General features: G+C 43.6%; 1 protein-coding gene across 1 annotated transcript in view; it reads right to left on the bottom strand.

Moving 5' to 3' along the window:
* Window positions 1-23,093, bottom strand: part of ksr2 (kinase suppressor of ras 2) — a 411,064-nt gene that overhangs the window by 86,723 nt on the left and 301,248 nt on the right. Inside the window, exons 14-15 of the mRNA XM_041203055.1 lie at window positions 22,292-22,343; window positions 11,882-12,258 (exon numbers count right to left, since the gene is read on the bottom strand). Of these exons, the coding sequence (XP_041058989.1) occupies window positions 11,882-12,258; window positions 22,292-22,343 (429 nt within the window). The remainder of the gene's footprint in view (window positions 1-11,881; window positions 12,259-22,291; window positions 22,344-23,093) is intronic.

Here is a 23,093-nt window from a genome sequence, read left to right as displayed (position 1 = left end):
GTGAAGAGCTCCTCCTGCTCTGTTAAAATGCCAGTGAGGCAGGAAGTGGCCCCTGACTGGCTTAATTAGGCTCTTTGTAGGTTTGTGCCAAAATTGGGAGAGCTGTCTCACAGACTAGCCGAGCGAAAGTCTGGCATAGTCGTACTCACTGAATCATACTTAACCAAGAATGACCCTGACACCACCATCACCATCCCCAGTTATGTCCTGTCCCACCGTCAGGACAGACACACCAGAGGTGATGACACAGAGGTATAGTCAGGAGGGATTTTACTTTGGTGTCCTCAATATTGATTCCAGGCCCCCATGAAGTCTAACAGTATCAAGTCAAACATGGGCAAGGAAACCCACTGAGGATCCCTCCACCCCCCACCTCACACACCACTCCTCCATATTGAACTCCAATTAGAAGAGGCTGAGGGTGGCAAGTACACAGAATGGGGGACTTCAATGTCCATCAGCAAGAGTGACTTGGAGCGCCATTACTGACTGAGCAGGCCAAGTTCTAAAAGACATAACTACTAGACTGGATCTGTGGCAGGTTTGAGAGAACTAACAAGAGGGAAAAAAAAACTACATGACCTCATTCTCACCAATCTACCTGTCACAGATGCATCTGTCCATGACAAAAGGTAGGAGTGAACATCACATGGTCCTTGTGGAGGTAAAGATCCATCTTCACATTGAGGATACCCTCCACTGTGTTGTATACACTGCCGTCACGGTAGGTGGGATAGATTTTGAACTGATCTAGCAGCTCAAAACTAGACATTCATGAGGCACTGTGGGCCATCAGCAACTGCAGAATTGTATTCAACCAGAATCTGTAACCTCATGGCCTGGCATAACCTCCACTCTACCATTACCGCCAAGCCAGAGGATCAACCCTGGTTAAATGAAGAGTGCAGGAGGGCATGCAGGAGCAGTATGAGGCTTAGCTAAATTGGAGGTATCAACTTGCTGAAGTTACAACACAGGACTACTTGCATGCCAAACAGTATAAGCAGCTGGCAGTAGGCAGAGCTAAGCAGTCCCACAACTAACCGATCAGAACTAACTCTACAGTTCTGCCATCTAGTACTGAGTAGTGTTGGACAATTAATCAACTAAAAGGAGGACAGCTCCATAAACCTCTCCATACTCAAAGATGGGGGAGCCCAGCACATCAGCGCAAAAGGCAAGGCTGAAGTATTTGCAACCATCTTCAGCCAGAAATGCCAAGTGAATGATCCATCTCGGCCTCTTCCTGAGGTCCCCAGTGTCACAAATGCTGGTTGTCATGAAGAGATTAATGTTCATAATGTTATTGGAAATTTTTTTTTTAAACAGAGTTTAGTGGTGTCTGTGTCTATGTGTGTGCATCTTAATTGGATTATAGCCAGCTAGTCTGGGTGCTTTGATGTAGTCGTTTTAAGATGTTAATTGGGGAAAGAGTAAAGAAATTAAAATGTGAAGTGTACATTTGCATTTGTTGAATAAACCATTCAAAAGAATGGGTGAAATTTTGCACCTAGCTAGAAGACGCCAAGCAATGTGTTTTTTTTTCAGCTTACTAATGAAATTGGTGGAATAAAAGGATATTATTGTTAGAAGATGTGATGTTGAAAGCCTAGGGATACAATGGAAAATTTATATTCAAGGGAAATGCTAGGTATAAACAGAAAGGAGTTTGTGTGTGTATGGCAGAAGCACTTAAGAACTAGCCAGCCTGTAAGCCTCCAACTGTGTCTGCAAAGGAACCAACTTGCAAGGAATGTCATTTTGAATTCGTAAGGTCAAACATGCTTTGCCTGGGGTCTTTTTAAATCAATGAGTTTTACAGTTGCCTTAACGGGGGCGTAACTGAGATTCAGATTAATTAGGGGATTTTTGTAGTTATTATAGTAGTAATTTTGTAGACATATGTATATGCTTGTATTAATAAATGTTTAATTTAGTTTTATAAAAAAAACCTCTTGAGACTCGGTGGTCTTATTACTATTGAATTCAAAGCCTGCATCATGAAACATACAAATTGCAAAAATGGGTTGTGACAGTTGTTTCAAGTTTCCCTCTGGGATTTGAGCAACTCAGCCTTTACCATTGGCTATATCATAATACAGTCTTCAACCAATCTGATTCATTCCACATGATATCTAGGAATGGCTGAAGGCACTGGATACTGCAAAGGCTATGGGCCCTGACAACATTCCAGCAATAGTACTGAAGACTTGTGCTCCAAAGCTAGTCGCAACACTAGCCAAACTGTTCCAGGACAGTTACAACACTGGCATCTACCTGGCAATTTGGAAAATTGCCCAGTTATGTCCTGTCCACAAAAAGTAGGACAAATCCAACTCAGCCAATTGCCGCCCCATCAGTTTACATGCAATCATCAGTAAAGTGATGGAAGGGGTCTTCAACAGTACTATCAAGCAGCACTTACTCAGTAATAGCCTGCTCACTAATGCTCAGTTTGGGTTCCACCAGGGCCACTCAGCTCCTGACTTCATTACAGCCGTGGTTCAAACAGGACTCAAGATGCATGAACTCAAAAGGTGAGATGAGAGTGACTGCCCTTGACATCAGGCAGCATTTGACCGAGAGTGGCATCAAGGAACCCTAGCAAAACTGGAGTCAATGGGAATCAGGGGGAAAACTCTCCACTGGTTGGAGTCATACCTGGCATAAAGGAAGATTCTTGTGGTTGTTTGAGGTCAATCATCTCAGTTCCAGGACATCACTGTAGGAGCTCCTCAGGGTAGTGTCCCAGGCCCAACCATCTTCAGCTGCTTCATCAATAACCTTCCCTCCATCATAATGGCAGAAGGGGATGTTTGTTGATGATTACACAATGGTCAGCATCTTTCATGACTCCTCAGATACTGAAGCAGTCCATGTCCAAATGCAGCAAGGCCTGGACAATATCCAGGCTTAGACTGATAAGTGGCAAGTAACATGCATTCAACAGAAGTACCAGGCAATGACCATCTCCAACAGTGGAGAGAGTCTAACCGTCTCCCCTTGACATTCATTGGCATTACTCTTGCTGAATTCTCTGCTATCAACATGTCCGCTATCAACATCCTGGGGGGCTTACCATTGATCAGAAACTGAACTCAACCAGCCATGTAAATATATTGGCTACAAGAGCAGGTCATGAAATGGGAATTCTGCAACAAATTAACTCAGCTCCTGACTTCCCAAAGCCTATTGATGCAGTCCATGTGGTTTAGGTAAATCCACAGTGCTGTTAGGATGAGATTTCCAGGATTATGATCCAGTGACAGTGAAGGAACGGTGATACAGTTCCAAGTCAAGATGGTGTGTGGCTTGAAGTATGTAATGGTGCTCGTATACATCAGCTGTCCTTGTCCTAGGTGGTAGAGGCTGTGGGTTGGAAGATGTTGTCAAAGGAGCCTTGGTGAGTTGCTGTAGTGCATCTTGTAGATGGTACACACTGCTGCCACTGTGCTTTGGTGGTGGAGGGAGTGAACGTTTGTGGATGGGGTGCTAATACAGTGGGCTGCTTTGTCCTGGATGGTGTTGAGCTACTTGAGTGTTGTTGGAGCTGCACTTATCCATGCAAGTGAGGAGTATTTGCTCACATTCCTGAATTGTGCCTTGTAGATATCCTGTCCATGAAAGTAGGAAAAAACCCAACCCAGCCAATTACCGCCCCATTATTCTACGTGCAATCATCAGCAAAATAATGGAAGGTGTCTTTGACAGTGCTGTCAAGCATGTTTCAAGAAGAAGGCTCACCACCACCTTCTCAAGGGCAATTAAGGATGGGTCTTTAAATGCTGGCCTAGCCAACAACACCCATATGTCATGAAAGAATAAAAGAATATTCTCACAACAGCAAATCAGGAAGAAAAATGCACTGAATTAAAATTTTACAGAGAGCAAGCTAAATAATTGGGGTATACATGTGGGATTAAGATAGAAGCTAAATTATCAAAAAAAAAATTGTAAATAAATCAAAGGGCAGAATTTTTCCCTCTTCGGGTGGGCGTGTGCCCGACCTAAACAGGAAAAAAATAATGCGCGATGATGTCAGACGAGTGTCCTGACATCATCATTCACTCGCGTGATATTTCGGTCAAGGGGCGCGTGTGGGAGTTGGCAGTGCGGCCACTGACAATTAAGAGGGCTGTTAAGCCCACTAATTAATTAATTTAATTGAATATTTCCCTGCCCATCCAACCTTAAGGTTGGGGGGCAGGCGAAAAGGTTTTGCGAAACCTCATCCACTGGCACGATGAGGTTTCGACCAGTTTTAAAACTCATTTTTAACATGTCCCATCTTATGTGATAGAGTCAATTGGCTAGCCAGCATGAAATCTTGGTCCTGGCCTGATTGCGAGCGACAATCAGTTTCGCGACCGCTCCCAGGCCCGCCCACCTCACCTGCCCGACGTGGTAAAAATTCTGCCCAAAGTTACCATAATTGAGACAATTGACATTCCACATATATAAAATTATTTTTTTCAGGACCAGTCAGACTGTTCAGCAATTATTATGAACTTAGCACACTGTTTAAAAACCCAGTCACAACTCATTCAAAAGGTGTTACTTTTTCAATGTTTTTTTACAGCAAGACTAACAGTGTAGAAGGGCAAGCTTTTGTCAGCTCAGTGATTTCTATTTGTGTGCATTCTGAGAGGGCAGGGACACCCTATGGAGAAGCATAGAAACACTGACAGCAACTTGGGGGTTTCTGCCTTTAACTCCAGATGTGTGGACTCCAGAAGTTGCTTCCGATGTGAAAGGAGTAATGATGATGAGTAATGACAGTTTTTCAGTCATTACTACCACAAAATCCAGGATGATATAATCCTCATTTTAATCTGTCGAAAGTCATTGCTGAAAAACAGAGACATGGCACTGAATAGATATTTTGGAGCTATGCTCGATTAGCTTTGTAAGTCAGAGTTTTTAATCAGAACTTTCCCTCAAGAGATTAAATAGATGGGTAATCTCCCAGGTTGAGTAAACTGTGTGCAATCGATGGAAAGATCAAGATTATTTGGCCGACCTTCCGTGGATTAGCTTCCATATGAAATGAATCATTTACTATTTATATTATTTTTGACATCCACATTTTTAAGGCTGCAGTTAACTTCTCTGAAATCCCATATGGAATTATGGATTAGAATGCACAAGATACTCAACCATGCAATATAAAAAAACTCCATGCTAACTCAATGCTTTATCTTTAGGTTAGTTGTAAAGTTTAGTCCTTAACTCCAGCATAAAGTAGAAGCAGACACAACAGGCTGCATTTTACTTGCCCCTACCGGGTGTGTTTTCAGCACGGGGGCAAGTAAAATAGGGTGGGTGTCAACCTTCCCACCCACCTCCGAGCTCATCCCCATAATTCGGGAGTGGGCAGGAGGCAAAATAGGCAGGCTGTCTGTCATACTTAAATAAATAATCAAGGCTTAACTGAACTTGTTAACAAGCCAATTGACCCCAATAATATGCTGCCCATGCCATAATATGCTTGGCATGGGCAGGTGCAGGGAAAGTTTTTTATAAAAACTTTTTAAAAGGGCAGCAAGGAACAGGAGGTAATATCTTGGGAGGGGGGGTTCCCTTTGCACATCGGGTGGCAGCCCCCCTAAAATAGTGCCCCCCCTTTCTTCCCACCTGCCTGCTCTATAAAGCACACCATCCCAACACCCTCCCAAAACTGCTCAAAACCTCCCTGCCCAAGACCTCGTACTTAACTGGCTCCAGGATCCACAGACCTTCTTCTTGGACCTGCCTGCAGTCCTGGCAGTGCCCACTAAAGTGCTCTTGGTGCTGTTGGAGCTGCCAGCCAATCTGATTGGCCGGCAGCTCCTGAGGGCAGGACTTCCTTCCCAGTGAGGGGTGCCACTGGTTGCCTATTTAGCCTGTCTGCAGCACATTATGCTGGAGACTTGGCCTCCAGTGAGTTGGCTCTACACCAGCCTTGCTTCTGGTGTGGAGGGGGGGGGAAGGAACGGAGCCATCCACACCACCCACCACCTCCCCCTCCGCACCTCAGTAATATGTTGCCCAATATTTTACAGGGATAATTTCTCCATTTTAACATAGAATTGTCTGACAAAACTTTCCTTGAAGAAGTTGAAGAGTTTTCCATCATCTTCATTATAATGACATGATTTGATGAGCTAATCTGTGCAATATAAGCTGCTCTGTCAGTTTAGTTTACAAGAAGCCAGTGAGTCTTTAACATTAAACTTGCACTTGTGAGAGACTAAAACCTCACACTATATATTTTTTATAAAATATACATAGATGTCCTCTTGGCTATTTCTAGAATTTTAAAAACTGAACAAAGATCATTAAAATGGCTGAAACTGTGTCTGTCTGTTATTCAAGAACAAAAGAAGCCACTTTGCAGTTTCATACCTTGTTATCTCTGAAAATCTCTAATGATCAGCTAGGGACTGCACAGCCCAATTTCAAAGGGAGCCACACAAAGTCTATTTGTATTTGATAACCCAGGTTGGCCAGCAGATATGGAACATCTACTAAGATAAGGCCTCTCAAACATTCCTTTTAATCCATAATGGCTGAGACATGATCAGAGTGGAACACAAAGCCAATTTCCAGACACTGGATGAACATCCTTTGTTGAAGACATCGTGGAGTGGTAAAGTCATGTGACATGGGTCTCTGGCTTGTGGGACAAGTAATATTGCCTTGCTGAACTGAATAACTCAGTCTGCTGGCCACCATCTGACTGGCAACCATCTGACTGGCCACTTCACAGAAAAGGAGCTCTGTCCAGGTTGAACACCTGGCCCCAGCTACACTGCTTCTGCTGGAATTTCTGTACCATCACCTACAAGATTGATTCATCTCTGCATGCCTATCTCATGTGAACTCAACGCCACCGGAAAAGTGAGTTCTACATTGATTTTCAGCCACTGACCTCCATGAAGGAATACCTCATTGGACTTTATTCTGAACTCTAGAACCCACATGAATCAATATTTATTTTCTCTGCGGTTTCTGTACTGTAAATCCTTCTTTTCTTTATCCTTCTTTTACTGTCTGAGTGTGGTGACCGACCTCCCATGTTTTGAGTGTGTGCAAATAAACTAATCCTTTGAGTTCATCCTATCTCAAGTTTATTGTGAGGTCATTACTAAAAAATTGAATCACACAAAAACCAAGGGGTTGGGAAATATGCTATAAAGAGGGAAACAAGCCAAAACACTTTTCTGTTTATGGACAGATGATGAGAGGAGAAATTAGTGCTGTTTAAATTAAACCTCCTCCTGTTTGTAATACACTGAACACAAAAAAGAATTTGAGAAAAGTGCCATTTGCAATAGGTGAGCAAGATGCATTACTGTTAGCCGTTTATAAAAACTGTTTAGTGTGCTTTTTTTGTATTAAATGTAAACTAATGCATTGTCAAGAACAACATATTGTACCTAATTCATGAACACACCTGAAAATCTGACAACCGATTCTGTGGTTGAGCCAGAAACCTGACCATGCTCCATGTGCACTTATGCCAGCAGAGTGGCAGCCAAACCATGCCTGAATTCACATGGAGCTACCGGACACCAGAGGTGGGGTATGCTGGGGGGGAGAGGGGAGGGAAGCAGGACAGCAACAGCTTCTAAAATCCTGCCAAATCTTTAAAAGGGAGGCAGCATTTTAGTTTGAAGACTAACTTATTATTCAACTCTGAAAATGCCTTACTCAATGAACAGTGCTGTAGTTTAATTGGCGGTGCTGTCTTTGATGAAATCAATAATTTTCGAAAAGGCAAATCCTCCAACAGAGACACTGTACAGCAAATATGACAGAAAGTGCCCAATCACTTCAATAACACTTCCTCTGTGCATTGCTCATGAAAGGGAAACAGACAAAAATATTCTTTGCATTCAGGAAGAGTACCAAGAGTAGCGGGTAGCATCTCAAAATAAAGCAGATTACGTGTGAAGTATTATGCACATGACAAGCATTCAGCACCCAGTACACTATCACACATGCAGAGCAACCTTCAAAGTACTAGGCCTACCTCTCACTCCTTTGATCTCCTAAATATCTGAAGCTGCACCTCTAACTTGATTTTTTTAAAAAAAGGTTTAGGCTTCCTTTACACACAGAATTTTGACACTTCTTTTCCAGCAAACATATTGTATAGTGTCACAACTCATTGGGGATAGTGCGTTGTAATGCCAAGCCCCACTGTTCCCCGAGCCATGACAAATGTGAAAAGTTTGAACAAACCACCAGATTGCCCCAATTCTACTTAACTCTTTAATTTAGGTTAACAGAATACAAACACCAGGTTTGTAAATTTAATAAGTAAATATCTGGTTATTGAACAAATTGTCTTTAACTAGTGGCAAAAGAAAGAAATATGAACTGCTAACTTCTAACACTATAATTTAAACTCTACCCCCTTCTTAAATCCCTATACACACACACACACACACACATAAGACACACAAAACATGGATTTTAGGGGCGGGATAAAATAGTTCAATAGCACTAGTCCACAGTACAGGATTTGATGGGTTGATTTTGATCGTTGTTTTCCAAATTCCTTTCAGTTCTTGTTAATGACACGAGGTGGCCTTCCAGCACTTTCCGTATTTAGTTCACTGGTTGAGAACTTGCTCTTCAATGTCTCTAACAGTGGTTTCCCCCTTTTCCTTTTTACAGAGGTTTCCTCAGGGAGAGAGCAGGTTATAGAGATATGAGGAAGAGAGATTTTAGATATTTTCTCTTTGCAGGCCAGGAGCTCTTTGCTGCACTGTTACCACAAAAAACCCTGGTCACCTGGTCAGGAGCCAATTAAAATGCCGTTGTCAGGCAGCTCTCTTGGTGCAGGACTCCTTTCCAGCACCATCCTGTCTTTCATGGTACACTCTGTTCCAGGACTGCAACATTGTATATATCTCTCATCCTGTCCCAGTGGGGTGTCGTTCAACCTGCAGCCATTGTAATTCTAATCCACAGTCCAACAGAAAGTAAAAAGATTACAATAGTTCTTAGAACCGTTGGAAGCTTTTTTCTCATCCTTACATGTTTGATAGTATCTAGGCTTCACGTTAGGATGCTCCTCATGTTACTTCCTAATGCTCAACAGGCTGTTTTTTTCAAAAAAGAAGGCTGCATATAACCATCAACACAGAACTGTACTGGTGCCTTGTAATGAGTTAGTAACTCTGGCTGGAATTTTACACCCCCTCAAAGGCAGGCCGGTAAGCAAGGGATGAGGGCCTAAAATTGGGTGGCATGGTCTGGGGTGCCAAGCCCATCACCTATCCACCTCTGCTAGTATAGAAAGTGTCTACACCACCTGACAAGGCCACCAGGTAAACCCTGTCTGCGGCCCTGGGGGAGCGGAGGGTAACGGGGTGGGGCAAGTGGAGGAGCGGGAGCCATTCTGTTTGGGTACCCCAGTGGAATCCCACCCCTCCCTCTCCAAAGGTAATTACTGCTCCCCTGCTACTAGCTTCCTGATTGTGGACCCCCCCCCTCAATGGGGCATTCCAGATCGGTCCCAGTAAAACAGCCTCGACTTAACTGATTATCCACTCTCCATCACTGTTCCTCATGGGGGCGGGGGGGTTGCTGACTGTTGTCCCAGCAATGGCCACTGTTCCCAGTGGTGCTGCTGGAACTGGAGAGCTGTCAGCCAGCTGATCAGAGGGGGTCATCCTCCCGCATGGGGGGCCAGAAACCACGAGCTCTGGCAGTTAACAGCCTAACAAATGTAAGACCTGGTCATGACCTTCCGGTCCAGCAGAGGCGGGCTCACCCCAGGGTATTCAGCCAGGGTGGGTAACTACCAGCCTAAAAATTCCAGCTAGAGAAATCCAATGTGGTGGTGGATTTGAGCACAATGGGCAAGATTGTTCCTGTGCTGCATGTCATCCATAGGTCTGGTTCAGTAGGTGACATAATTCAGTGACTGCCTTGCTATTCAAGACTTTTAATTCATAAAAATGAGTGGAAAACCTGCCTCCCCAATCCAGCCCCCCTCCCCAACAAAATAGGTAGACTCCTCAATCAGAGCTGTAGTTCCCCGTTGGCACTAAACAAATAGAATATATCTCATGTCACCTTATTGTGGCATATTCCTTTGAGTTTTGTATTTCGTATAATTAATAACCATCTGAACAGATTAGCAACAAACACTGATTCAAAACTAATGTTTGGAAAGATTTGTTGCAGCACAGTACTGTTATCCATTAGCTACTCAGCTTAAACTGGGATTAAATCCATCAAAAATGGGTGACTTGTGCTGGTGCTGTGAAGGGCAGACCAGTAGTATGATGTGCAGATTGCAGATCTAAATTATACTGCTAACAGCAGGTCACACTGAACTCAGCATCAAACAAGGTCACACACACTGCGTGTGTGGAGGTTAACTCTTCTGCTGGCTAAATTTAATGTCAGGAGACAACTTGTGGGAGGATGTTTCTCTTAATATCCGAAATATTTCACACCAGTTTTTAGTGTTCCCATGAGGTCCACTGCAGTTTTGGTTCAAGTTGTAATTATACAAGCCTTATAGACAACCCAAAGTGTGTGAGGCACCTATCTCTTGGTTTCATTGCAGCTGGCAGCCAGATTGCCTCTAGAATCACATTTAATACCACCTCTCTCACAGCCAATACCAGTACATCAGCACAAAAACCTTAACAGAAGCCTTAAAATCAAACTTTTCACTGTAACTCTTAAGAGTTGAAACTATTAAAAGCATTAAGTTTCTATTTACCCAGCAGTTGTCACATATGAAAATGAGGTCTGACTGGTTCAGTAAGGTTGACCTCCATTTTCCAAAAGTCATGGTTTGAGCATGTGATGACTGAAAGTATTCCAAAGTCTATGTTTATCTACATTGATCTTCAGCCTGAACTTTGACTCTCATAGTGTAAACCATTTACATACTCTTATGATCTCATCTTAATTTGCATAATAACTGAATGAAAAGAAAAGGGAAAAAAGTAAATCTTTGTTACTTGTCCAACACTCTTACTAAGCCTCATACTTGACATTAACACTGTGGTACGGCCAGAGAGAACATAGGATAAACGTCACTATAAGTTAGCCTGTTAAACGTCAAATAAGTTAAAGTCAACTCCCAAGTGGAGACATTTATTACATCAAATAGCACCCAATAACGTAATTATTACATCTTCTCTTTAACTGTAAAGAAAATGGAACGTGCGTTTTTCAACCCCTGAAAATGAATTAAAGCTGTTTTGGGTCTTACCTGTTATTGTAATATCACACTTTTGCAAACATTGGGCAGAATTTGTGGATGCCGGGGCGGTGGGTGGGGGGGAGAGCGGGAGCAGGCGTGGACCCAATCAGCACCCCCAATCGGGACTGCACAACCATTTAACGTGGGCAGGCCAATTAAGGCCCGTCCAGCGTGACATACACCTGGAAGCGCTGAGTGCTCTCTATGCTGGCTGCGGGCGGGGTGGGGGGTGGTCGGGGGGGGTGGTGGGGGATTCAAATTTCCCATTAACTTAAGTTCAGAAAAATTTAATAAAGAAAAAAAATCTTAAGCATATATCCCCTCATGTGAAACTGTCACTTGAGCTGGCACATGTCCATTAATTTTTTCAAAATTTTTTATTTAATTAATAAACCCTTCATGAAAAATGTGAAGGCCGCCTGGGCTCTTCGCCTGCTGCCAACCTTAAGGTTGGACGGGCAACATTCTTAACAACTTTAAATACTTTCTTATTGGCCTTAATAGGCCTTTGACAGTTCAGCAGGCGCGCAGCCGAGTCGTTTTACGCGTCAGTGAGTGGGCCCCGCCCCTGCTCGCTGACTGGAAAATTCTTCCCATTATTTTTTCTTTCTTGTCTCTTGTTTAGCTAATCTACAAAATAAGTTATATTGAGCCATCACTTACCTGGTGATAATAGCTAAGTGGGGGGGACTCATACAGGCTCCCATAAACAGTACCACATTCTCATGTCGAGTTTGTCTATATGCCATCACTTCCCTTTTGAAAAGTTTTAGATGGTCCTCATTGTCCCTTTCAATATCAATCAAACGGATTGCCACCTCTCCATGCCAACGACCATGATAGACTTTGCCAAAGCGTCCTTTGCCTATGAGTTCTCCAATTTCTAACTGCTCAAATGGGATGTCCCATTCCTGCAGGAAAATGCTGGTTTGACTTGCTTTTCGTGGAAAATTACGTGCAGACAACAATGAAAGGTTCATCTCCTCAAAATCATCTTCAGAACCGTCTGACTTATAAGCCTCATCATTTGCATCTTCATTCTAAAAAAACAAAATGAGTTTCAATTAATCAAGTAACTTGCAATATATATCTTGCTCCTTAAGGGAAACGTAATATAACAGAGTTAAGAAGTGTCCAAATGTGCTTGCTACATGATACGCATTATTAGCCTGAAAATCAACTGGTTTCCACATGTCATTTTATGAAGTAAATCCAAAATGTTCTGCACAATGACAGTTAGTTCTGCAATTCAATTTGAAAAATGCTTTTGCCTTTTATTGCAGTATTTCTTCCATCTTAATTTCACTCATGCTTTTCTCATTATTCACAATGAATGTGCAAGACTGACTTTAAGCAATCAGGTTCAAGAAGGCAGTACATCACTACCTTCTCAAGGGCAATTAGGAATGGGCAACAAATGCTGGCCTTACCAGTGATGCCCACATCCCATGAAAGAATTTTTTAAAATGATGAGTTGAAGTATAAAAGTAAAGCTTCAGCATTTATTGGGAGCCTTCATTATGAACAGATGTTTGCTTTGTAGTTATTATTTTATATCATTTCGGTTGTTTCAATATAGAGGTTTTAATTTTCATTCATTTTTTGAGCCAGCAGCAGCTGTTAGGACAGGTGCTGAGCCTTAATGAATCTCACGTCCTTGATGTGAAAAAGCAATGATGTGATGGTCACACGAGGTCATTACTGACTAGGGTTATAACTATTTGTTGAGAAATGTTCCACAGTTGATTGCCAAGCTACAAGGCATACATAAGCATCATATGCAATAGTTGGGAAAATTTCACTCTTGCAACATTGAGCAGTATTTTATCAATGGCACATTGTTCTTGATGGTGAAATCAGGAATGGGCGGCTCTTTTGCTCTTGAGTTGGGAGCCAGCTCCCAATGATTCAAATTCATATTTAAAGTGCTGGCGGCAGGCACAGGAAACACTTGCAATCACATGACAGAGGAAGCTTTTCACTGGAGAAACCCAGCCACCATCAGTTGACAATGCAGCAGGTACAGATGAGCTACAAAAGAGCCATCTGGACAAACAGGGAAGCCCTGCATCACCTCCATAACTTTGCTGTCCATGTCACTCTATCAGTACCTTGTTCCATTTCTTGTTGCAACTCTGCATCACCCTCATGACCCCTCAGACGACCTCCACCCCCATCATCTACCTTATTATTATTTCCAGCCATTCACCGCCCCCATCACATCCAAGCCCTCTAACGACTGAGGCTGGATAGAGACCGGCCCACGGTTTAACGCTGCCTCCCTGCAGGTTCTCCATGGGAGGTGCTCTTTCCCACAGATGCCAACAGAACACCCTCCCGACTGGATGGAGGTCGTAGATGAGGTGCATCATCATGGGGTCTGTACAAGAATGCGGGTCCAGATTCAGGAAACTGAAAAATGACCTGCTCTGATCCGCCCAGAGTAAGCATCAGAGTTACAGAAGGATCTCTTGTGGGGTCATCAATTAATTTATATTTGAAAGTGGGCATCCATGCCAGGCAGCTGAATGCATGAATAGCCTTAGTGCCGCATGGCAATTGAGGCCAAAGTGTGTGACCTTCTGGCTTATTTGAGCCCATGGGTCCAACATACCACTGACAGGCCAATGCATGTGTGATGGGATGGGTGCAAACAAGAGAGTTAGATGTCATTTGGCATGTCACTAACCCTGCGCGTTGTCATGCAAGACAAACAGATCTGCAACGTGAAGGGGAGATCAAGGAAAGGAGGTGGAGTTCCAGACATGAAGGTCCTCACTCCTGCAGAAGAGGAGGCTCTACAGCTCACATGAAAGGGGGTGCTGAGCAGTTGGAGATGGTGAGGCTGGAATGGCCAGGTGTAAAAGTAAATTTGCATCCAACCTAATGCTGGCACATGGGCACACAGAAGGCATGCTGACATGTGTTGCACTCATACTGCCATGTTCCTTAATGTGGTTCTTTTTGATCTCCACTACAGGTACTCACTATCTGAAGACCAGGACAAAGCTATGGCAGAAGCCTGAAGACTCCACCTCTGGGAGTGAAGATACCGCTGTCCCAGAGGATGCACCATCACCTGCCTCTTCCACAACCTCCGCTAATGCAGTTACACCCACACAGACTGTGGAGAGGTCGCATTTAGAACTGGGGTTAAAATCTGATCACAGCACAGACAAATCCTGGCAGCCGAGGGAGAATGTGACAGCGCGTCCTCAGACACTCAGACCACTGTTGGGACCAGGCCTCTGCTGAGTCCCATGCTGATGAAGGGCCTCTGGGTGTGGCCTCAAGAAGCCTGCTGGAAATGCAGCATGAGGTAGGGAAAAACATCTTACCGAAACATGTAAAATTCTGCATCTCCTCTTCAACATGGACATCCAATCCCTCTACACATCCATCCCCCACCGGGATGGTCTGAGTGCTCTCCACTTCTTCCTCGAACAGAGGCCCAAACAATCCCCATCCACCACTATTCTCCTCCGACTGGCTGAACTTGTTCTCTCACTGAACATTTTCTCCTTAAACTTGTCTCACTTCCTCCAAATAAAAGGTGTGGTTATGGGTACCCGCATGGGCCCCAGTTATGCCAGTCTCTTTATGGGGTATGTGGAACATTCCTTGTTCCAGTCCTACTCAGGCCCCCTCCCATAACTCTTTCTCCGGTACATCGATGACTGCTTCGGTGCCGCTTCATGCTCTCGTTTGGATCTGGAAAAATTTATTGATTTTGCTTCCAATTTCCACCCCTCCATTATTTTCACGTGGTCCATCACTGACACTTCCCTTCCCTTCCTTGACCTCTCAGTCCCAATTTCCGATGATAGACTGTCCACCCAATATTCATTACAAGCCTACTCACTCCCACAGCTACCTCGACTATAGCTCCTCACACCCCACTTCCTGCAAGGACTCCATCCCATTCTCTCAGTTCCTTCACCTCCGTCGCATCTGTTCTGATGATGCCACTTTCAAAAACAGTTCCTCTGACATGTCTTCCTTCTTCCTTAACCAAGGTTTTCCACCCACGGTGGTTGACAGGGCCCCCTACTGTGTCCAGCCCATCTCCCGTGCATCTGCCCTCACACCTTCCTCTCCCTCCCAGAACCATGATAGGGTCCCCTTGTTCTCACTTATCACCCCACCAGCCTCCACGTTCAAAGGATCATCCTCCACCATTTCCGCCAACTCCAGCATGATGCCACCACCAAACACATCTTCCCTTTGCCGCCCTGGCGGCTTTCCACAGGGATTGTTCCCTCCGGGACACCCTGGTCAAATCCTCCATCACCCCCTACACCTCAACCCCCTCCCATGACACCTTCCCATGCAACCGCAGAAGGTGTAGCACCTGCCCCTTTACTTCCCCCCTCCTCACCGTCCAAGGGCCCAAATACTCCTTTCAAGGGAAGCAGCGCTTCACTTGCACTTCCCCCAATTTAGTCTACTGCATTCGCTGTTCCCAATGCGGTCTACTCTACACTGGAGAGACCAAACGCAGACTGTGTAACCGCTTTGCAGAACACCTTCGATCTGTCCACAAGCATGACCCAGACCTCCCTGTCGCTTGCCATTTCAACACACCATCCTGCTCTCATGCCCACATGTCTGTCCTTGGCCTGCTGCAATGTTCCAGTGAAGCTCAACGCAAGCTGGAGGAACAGCACCTCATCTTCCAACTAGGAATTTTACAGTCTTCCGGACTTAATTTTCAGTTCAACAATTTCAGATCATGAACTCTTTCCTCCATCCCCACCCCCTTTCCGATCCCCTTTTTCCAATAATTTATAATTTTTTTACAAATATATTTTTCTTTTCCCACCTATTTTTAAATTTATTTCGATCTATTGTTTCATCTCCACCTTTTAGCCCATTTGAATCCCTTCCATCATTAAACAAGCCATTGACTTACTGAAAATGCATTCCTGATGCCTTGACCAGTCTGGAGGGGTTCTGCAGTATGCACCAGAGAGGTGGCAGCCTATCATGGCTCCTCCTGTTGCAACAGTTCTTTGCGTTGCATGGTCACATTGTACAGTACATAGCAGACTATGATTATGCAACATCCTCTCTGGTGCGTACTGCAGAACCCCTCCAGACTGGTCAAGGTATCAGGAATGCATTTTCAGTAAGTCAATGGCTTGTTCAATGATGGCTCTGGTGGAGGTGTGAGCTGCATTGTGCCATTCTTCCACTCTGCTCTGGGGATGGCTCACTGGTGTCATCAACCAGGTCCGGAGGTTCAGCCATGACGATTGGCTGCCACCTCAAAAAAGCTCTGGGACCTGGAAGTTGTGCAAAATATATGAGTTATGAGAGTTCCCTGGGAAACAAGCTCAGACATGCATGATTCTTTACATGTGATTGTAGAACAGCTGCACATTCGAAGAATGAAAGCCCTTGCAATTCACAAATGCCACTGGCTGGTTCAAAGGAGCTCTAATGGCCACATGAGTGCAGTTGATGACCCCTTGCATTCCAGGGAAATGAGCGATGCTCTGAAGACTAATGACTTTGCTGCCTGGCTCTCTTCATCTGTAGAATAATTGATGATTTCATTCACATGACGGAAGAGAGCACTGGTCCCCTTCTTAATCCACCTGTGTGCGGCAGCCTGTGATATGCCACATATGGAGCCCCTGGAGCCCTGAAAAACACTGGTGGCAAAATGATTCAGCACCACAGTCATCTTGAGAGCCACTGGCATAGGATTCTTGCCAAGCCCACATGGCTCCTCATCTGCATAATCCCATATATTTCAATGACCACTTCCCAGGACAGCCTCAGTTGTCTCTGGCATTGCCTCTCCAACATCTGCAGGTAGTTAGTTCTCATTCTGAATTCGTGGTGACATGCCAGTGCACATCTTCTACGATGCTTTCACTGGAAAGCTGTGTCCAACACCCAGGATGCTAGGCCCTTCCCATTTCACTCCTCCATACCCTCTACCTCACCCTAGATCCCCCTCCCCTTTCACCCTCGGCCAGCCCCTGCCAGTCCAGAGCCTCCATGCAAGCTGCCATACTCCTGCTCTGCTTCTTTGAGCTGGAGAATTAAAAAAAAACTGGTAACCTCAGACATAACTACACAAAGTCAACTGTTGCATGCCATGTTTAAAAGTAAGGATATTATGCTTCAGTTATACAGGGCATTGCTGAGACCACATCTCAAATATTGTGTGCTGTTTTGGTCTCCATATTTAAGGAAGGGTGCAAATGCTTTGGAGGTGGTTCAGGGGAGGTTTACTAGATTGATACCTGGAATGAGTGGGTTGTCTTATAAGGAAAGGTTAGACAGGCTGGGCTTATTTCGACTGGAGTTTAGAAGAGTGAGGAGTGTTTTGATTGAAGTATATAAGATCTTGAGCAGAATGGAAGAGAGGTGCAATGTAGCACACGTCTCCACCAGAGCCATCATGGAACAAACCACTGCCATACTGAAAATGTGTTTCCGATGCCTTGACGGTCTGGAGGGGCTCTGCAGTGTGCGCCAGAGAGAATGACTCATGATCGTGATCTATGTACTGTACAATGTGACCATGCAACATGAAGAACTGTTGCAACAAGAGGGCGTGGAAAGGGTGTTTCCGCTGGGGATGAGTCCAGAACTAGGGAGCACTGTTTTAAAATTAGGAGTTGCCCTTTTAGGATAGAGATGAGGAGAATTTTTTTCTCTCAGAGGGTTGTGTGACTTTGGAACTCTCTGTCTCAGAAGGTGGTGGAGGCGGGGTCATTGAATATATTTAAGGCGGAGGTAGATGGATTCTTGTTAGGCAACGGAATCAAAGGTTATCTGGGGTAGATGGGAATGTGAAATTCAAAACACAAAGATCAGCCATGATTTTATTGAATGGCAGGGCAGGTTCAAGAGGCTGAATTCTGCTCCTGTTTTGTATATTCGTTTGTTCAAACATGAACCGGGTGCCAGGAGATTCCTGTGCGCCGCTGACTTAATGTTCAAGGTTGGACTTAATTTAAAATAATTGTGAGGTAATGAGGCATGCAAATGTATTAAAAGTATGAACCTGCCATGAGACGGCATGCAGCCTGACCCACCACTGCCACGCCGCTGACTTAATCTCTGCATCTCAACCCTGCCATCAGGAAACCAAAATTTTGTTTTCCACCTAATTAAGTCACCCTACCTGCCACGTTTCCACTCTTACAAACCCCACAAAATACTGATACTTCATGCCAATTTCAGGAATCTTCCTCTTTTGTGCAAACCTCCATCTGTTGCCAACACTCAAGAGCAAAAAATGTTTGTTGATATCTGTTTCCTTGATAAACGTACACCAGAACAATAGAAGCTAGAATTTTTCTCTCATACATCCTAATATTTTTCTGAATTTCGACTCTGCATTTGTGAAAATATGATCTTTTGGCCACCTCTTTTATGTCCATTTTACTTTTGATTTGGTATCGTGTCGTGTTATATCAGTCAGGACTACGTTAACATGTTAGTATGAAATCCTTTGTCAGCTGTTTCAATAAAAACACAAACCAGTTTATTTTAATGCAAAATGTGTGTTAAATGGTTCACAATTACACTAACAGAGCAGACTGACGAATTTCACACAAATACATTAACATACTGTGTGTGTTTATTGACCATGAAAACCAGCAGATACCGCAGCCATCCTTCACTCACAAAAGCATATTATGTGTTGTTGCTTTATCTGTTGACTTCTTATCTATTGTATCCCGCAAATAAGCTCAATTTGGGGAATGTATCAGTTCTTGTGAAGTTAGTAACGTTTCCGCACAGAGGACACTGTGTGCTAAATGAATCATCAGCAACCAGCACAGCCAACCTGTTAACTTGGTGGTGCCTTATTTCACATGCTTGAAAACAGACTTCCTGCATCAATGCTGTGTGCTCATTTTCTTACTGTCCCAATCAAGGAGTCATTCTTGGTAATAGGAGATTTTTGCTTCTTACAAAGTAAAATGATGTACCAGCACGTTAATGGAGTCAGCCCTGTATTCAGGGCTATTTATTCTCAGTGTGCCTGCAGGCAGGGAGCTAACAATTGTGGCAATCTAATTTAAAACACGTGAAGTATTTTTTTGTTCCGGCTAAAGTTCATAACATAAATCATAGCAACTTTGCAAATACAGAGCAAGGCTTAGATTTTCTATAAAACTTTAAGGAAACTAGCAGATGTCTTGTGGTGTTGCTCATTGACAGTCTTAGACCTGGGGCACGGTTCTGATGTTTTGCTGCTCTAATAGGCAAATCTAGGTAATTATTGCTATTTACAATCTGTTAAATGTTATTAATAGCACCATGGCAACTCCTTGTAAATTTTAGTATACAGAACAATGACTGGCTTTCTGCTTTTAAGATTATTTTGCATCTTAACAATGTGTTAGACTGTGGACATCACATACTGGATGTAACTGATGAGCGCAAGACCTTTATAAATACACTTCAAATGTTCCACGGCATTGTGAATTGAAGATCCAGCTGCTTTATTCCAATAAATGTGTTATCAACCAACTGTGAAGGGCCAAGCATGACAGAAGGAGTATGACAGGAAATAAGTGTCAGCTATAAGCAAACTTTTAATTATATAGCTGGGGAGGTTCTACAGTATTGCTCACAATGGTTTGGGTGATAATGTTTTATGCATAGCAGTGGTTAAAACCACAGCTGGAATTTTCCGAGCTCTCTGGGGATGGGCTGGGAGGCAGGAGGGCTGAGAAAAATGGTGGGGGAAGGTGCTAGGAGGGAAGCCTGATGTCTTCCTACCGTCATGGGATACTGCCAGTGGTCAGAAAGTTGGCAGCTAGGACAATGCCAATTAAGGGCCACCTCCTGCCTCCACTGGTATTATGCGTGGCGTAATCAGTGAATGAAACCTGGTGGCTTCGGGAGGGGGTGGAGGTGGGGGTGGGTGGCGGGTCTTCATTTAGCGGCACTCTATGGCCCATGGTGGCAATGGCTGCCCTTACAGCAACTGGCCACCTGGGCTCAGTGAGCAACCTCCCCCCCGCTTCCCCCCAACCCCCACCCCCGCTATCCCCTCCACATCAATTACCGGGACCTTCCTGGCTGGCGTTGGCAACCCACAACCCAACTTACCTGTCTTCGAGGGCCCCTGGCGTTTAAGGCTGTAGGTTGGAGCTGCAGCCTCAGCAATGGACATCGGTAGAGGTGGTGGTGCTGAGACTGTTTGCCAGCCCTGTGATTGGGCCAGCAGCTCCAAGGGACAGGCTGCTGCCTTAATTGAATGGCAGACCCAGCAGTGGAATCTTAATTGGCCACTACCAGCAACATGCCATCCCAGATCCTGCAGCTGGTCAAAGGGAGGTAGGCTCCCACTTTCAGTCCCGGTGATGGCACTTCTGCATTAATGGAAAAATCCAGACCTGTGTGATACTCAATAAGGCTATAAAAAAAATCTAATAGAATTATAGGTTTTACCTCGAGATGCTGCTGCCTTGCATGAGGAAATAACGCAACATTTGGGAAATTAGGTATTTGTTTTGTTAGGGCAATGCACAGTATGGAGTGATATAATAGATTCTTATCAAGTTATGAAAGGATGGGACAGAGCCAATTGAAGAAGATAGTATCCAGTAGCTGAGGGGGTAAAAATGATGGGCAGTAGGTACAAGGTTATCTGCAAGGCATTTAAAAAAAGGGAGCAGATGATTTTTTTTTTCATTCAAAAAGTTGTAGAATTCATTTTCAGACTTATTAGTTATGGGTTGAGGCTGTAACTATGTCAATGCTCAAGGTTATTTGGATAGGTTTGTAAAGGAAGAAAGGTTGGAAGAAAACGTATGTCTGAGCCAATAAATAGCAAAAAAAAGAAAAGCCCGGAATAAATTTTTCCTACAGTTGATTGTGAAATAAGACAGGAAATGATGCACATGCTTCATGATGCCAATTAATTTTCCATTTCTTTCTGATAGTGTTGACTTCTGCTGAGATATGCTTCCACAGTGATGGAAGCCCTCCAGTATCTCAATCAGGTGTAATTTTTCATGTTTGAGCGCTGTACGTATGAGACAGTGAGTACTGGCAGGTTACTCAATTGTGAGGAGGTGGGAAGACAGCATCACAGCCAAGCTTGATGGTATTCTCATCCAGTATCTATAACGAGTGCACTTTCCCGCAAGAATCACAGGATTATTGATTTTTACTTTCTCCAGTGAATGGAATAAAAGCTCAGAACACGTAGTTCCAAGTAGTTCAAATAAATAGCTTTCATCAGAACAATCTGCAGTTTGACTTTACAGGCCTGCACTTGTGAAAGGGATAATTAGGCAGTCATTCCCTTTCCTAGGTTCCTAGGTTATCATTGTAGTCCTTGGGCAAACTGTTGCCCTCAGGCACAAAACTTGCAATGGTTCAGTACTCGCAAAATGTGTGATACTGCATTATTTTTAATGAGATTGAATATCAGCTACTGCCAAGAAAATTGCTCAGGATGAAACATCAGCAGACAATATGTCAAGGACTTGCCTTTGGGCATAGCACACAGGAATGAATGAAGGAATATCAGGTGAGGGTTTAACAGGCGGCCAGTGCATAATGACTGTCTTGCACTAACGCCCAAAATGAATTCCTCCCCCACTGAGACTAATTGTAGTCCTCTCATTACCCATCACAGGTGAGATGAACTAATGACGCAGACCAAGCACTGAAACTGCAACCTTTCTAATCATGCATGGGTTAGTTCCACACTTGATTCATTTATTAATGAAACTGAGGAAGCAGGTTAGCACGGCTTATTTTAATTTAACATAGCCGCAGTATACTTGCACAAGAGCAAAATGTAATGTCTGTTCCATCAACATTTAAACAGCTTGGCCTAGAATCTACATTCGTTTCTTTCCAATTACAAGTATTAAAATAAATACATTGACTTTGGCGTTACTTCACTGATGATCAGTAAATCTAGGCTTAGCTTCCTAAATTTATTAAGTCTATTGGCAATTATTTTCAAATGAAATCTCTTATAAATTGATTTATTCTTCAGCTGTCTTGCTGCTTAAACTTCATTGATAAAGCCATTAGCATCACAGTTCAGTTAATCATTTTTAATCACTTTCAACTTACCTCTGAAGTAGGCTCATTCACTTCCACTCTAAGTGTGGGAGTTCCTTCACTTCTGAAAAAAAAACCATTACATTTTAGTACAGCCTGGTACTCTGAAGATAGTCCATTCAAACAAAAAAAATCAAACAGCAAATTCCATGCTCTGCAATGGGCACTGATTATGCAGGTATAGATTTGACTTAGTACTCCTGTAAAAATTTTACATGACAGGAGAGTATTGCATTTCATACAATTTCTAGTCATTAGTTTTAATGAATAGAAAATTGCCTGGGGCTTCCTATATGAATGTTTGAACTTCCAGTATACATTCTCAGTGCATAAATCTCTGCATTGGGAGGCTAATTGATAAAGACCATCCCATAATTAATTCAAATACATTTTCAAGCAGGAAAGTGGCTCATGGTGCAACATATTGACCTAAATGTGCTGAGCTCAAATTAAGGAATGATTTTCCTTTGTTTGGTTGAGTTTCCCTAACTCATCTATTTTGAAGCTGTGGTGGGGGCTGATCAACGGTGAGCTGTTTCCCCAGTGAGTGAGAATATTGGAGGAGGTGTGCCCCCTCTGCCTTACTTTATTGCAGACTGAATAAACCTGGCTAACACCAGAGATTACAAAGATTTAATGTATGCACAATGAACACAATATCTGGAGAGATGTTAATCTAAATGTTCTCTAAGATGGCTGGGCATTTCCAGTTAAAACCGGAGGAGTATTTGGAAAGTGCTACCATTGCAAGAAGGGAGCGAAAGCACCATTATAATAGACTTAGCTTGTGTACCATTTAAATATCCAATCGCCC

This window comes from Carcharodon carcharias, chromosome 13 (assembly GCF_017639515.1).
Source record: "Carcharodon carcharias isolate sCarCar2 chromosome 13, sCarCar2.pri, whole genome shotgun sequence".
Taxonomy (NCBI): Eukaryota; Metazoa; Chordata; class Chondrichthyes; order Lamniformes; family Lamnidae; genus Carcharodon; species Carcharodon carcharias.
This window is presented reverse-complemented; position numbering and strand designations above follow the sequence as displayed.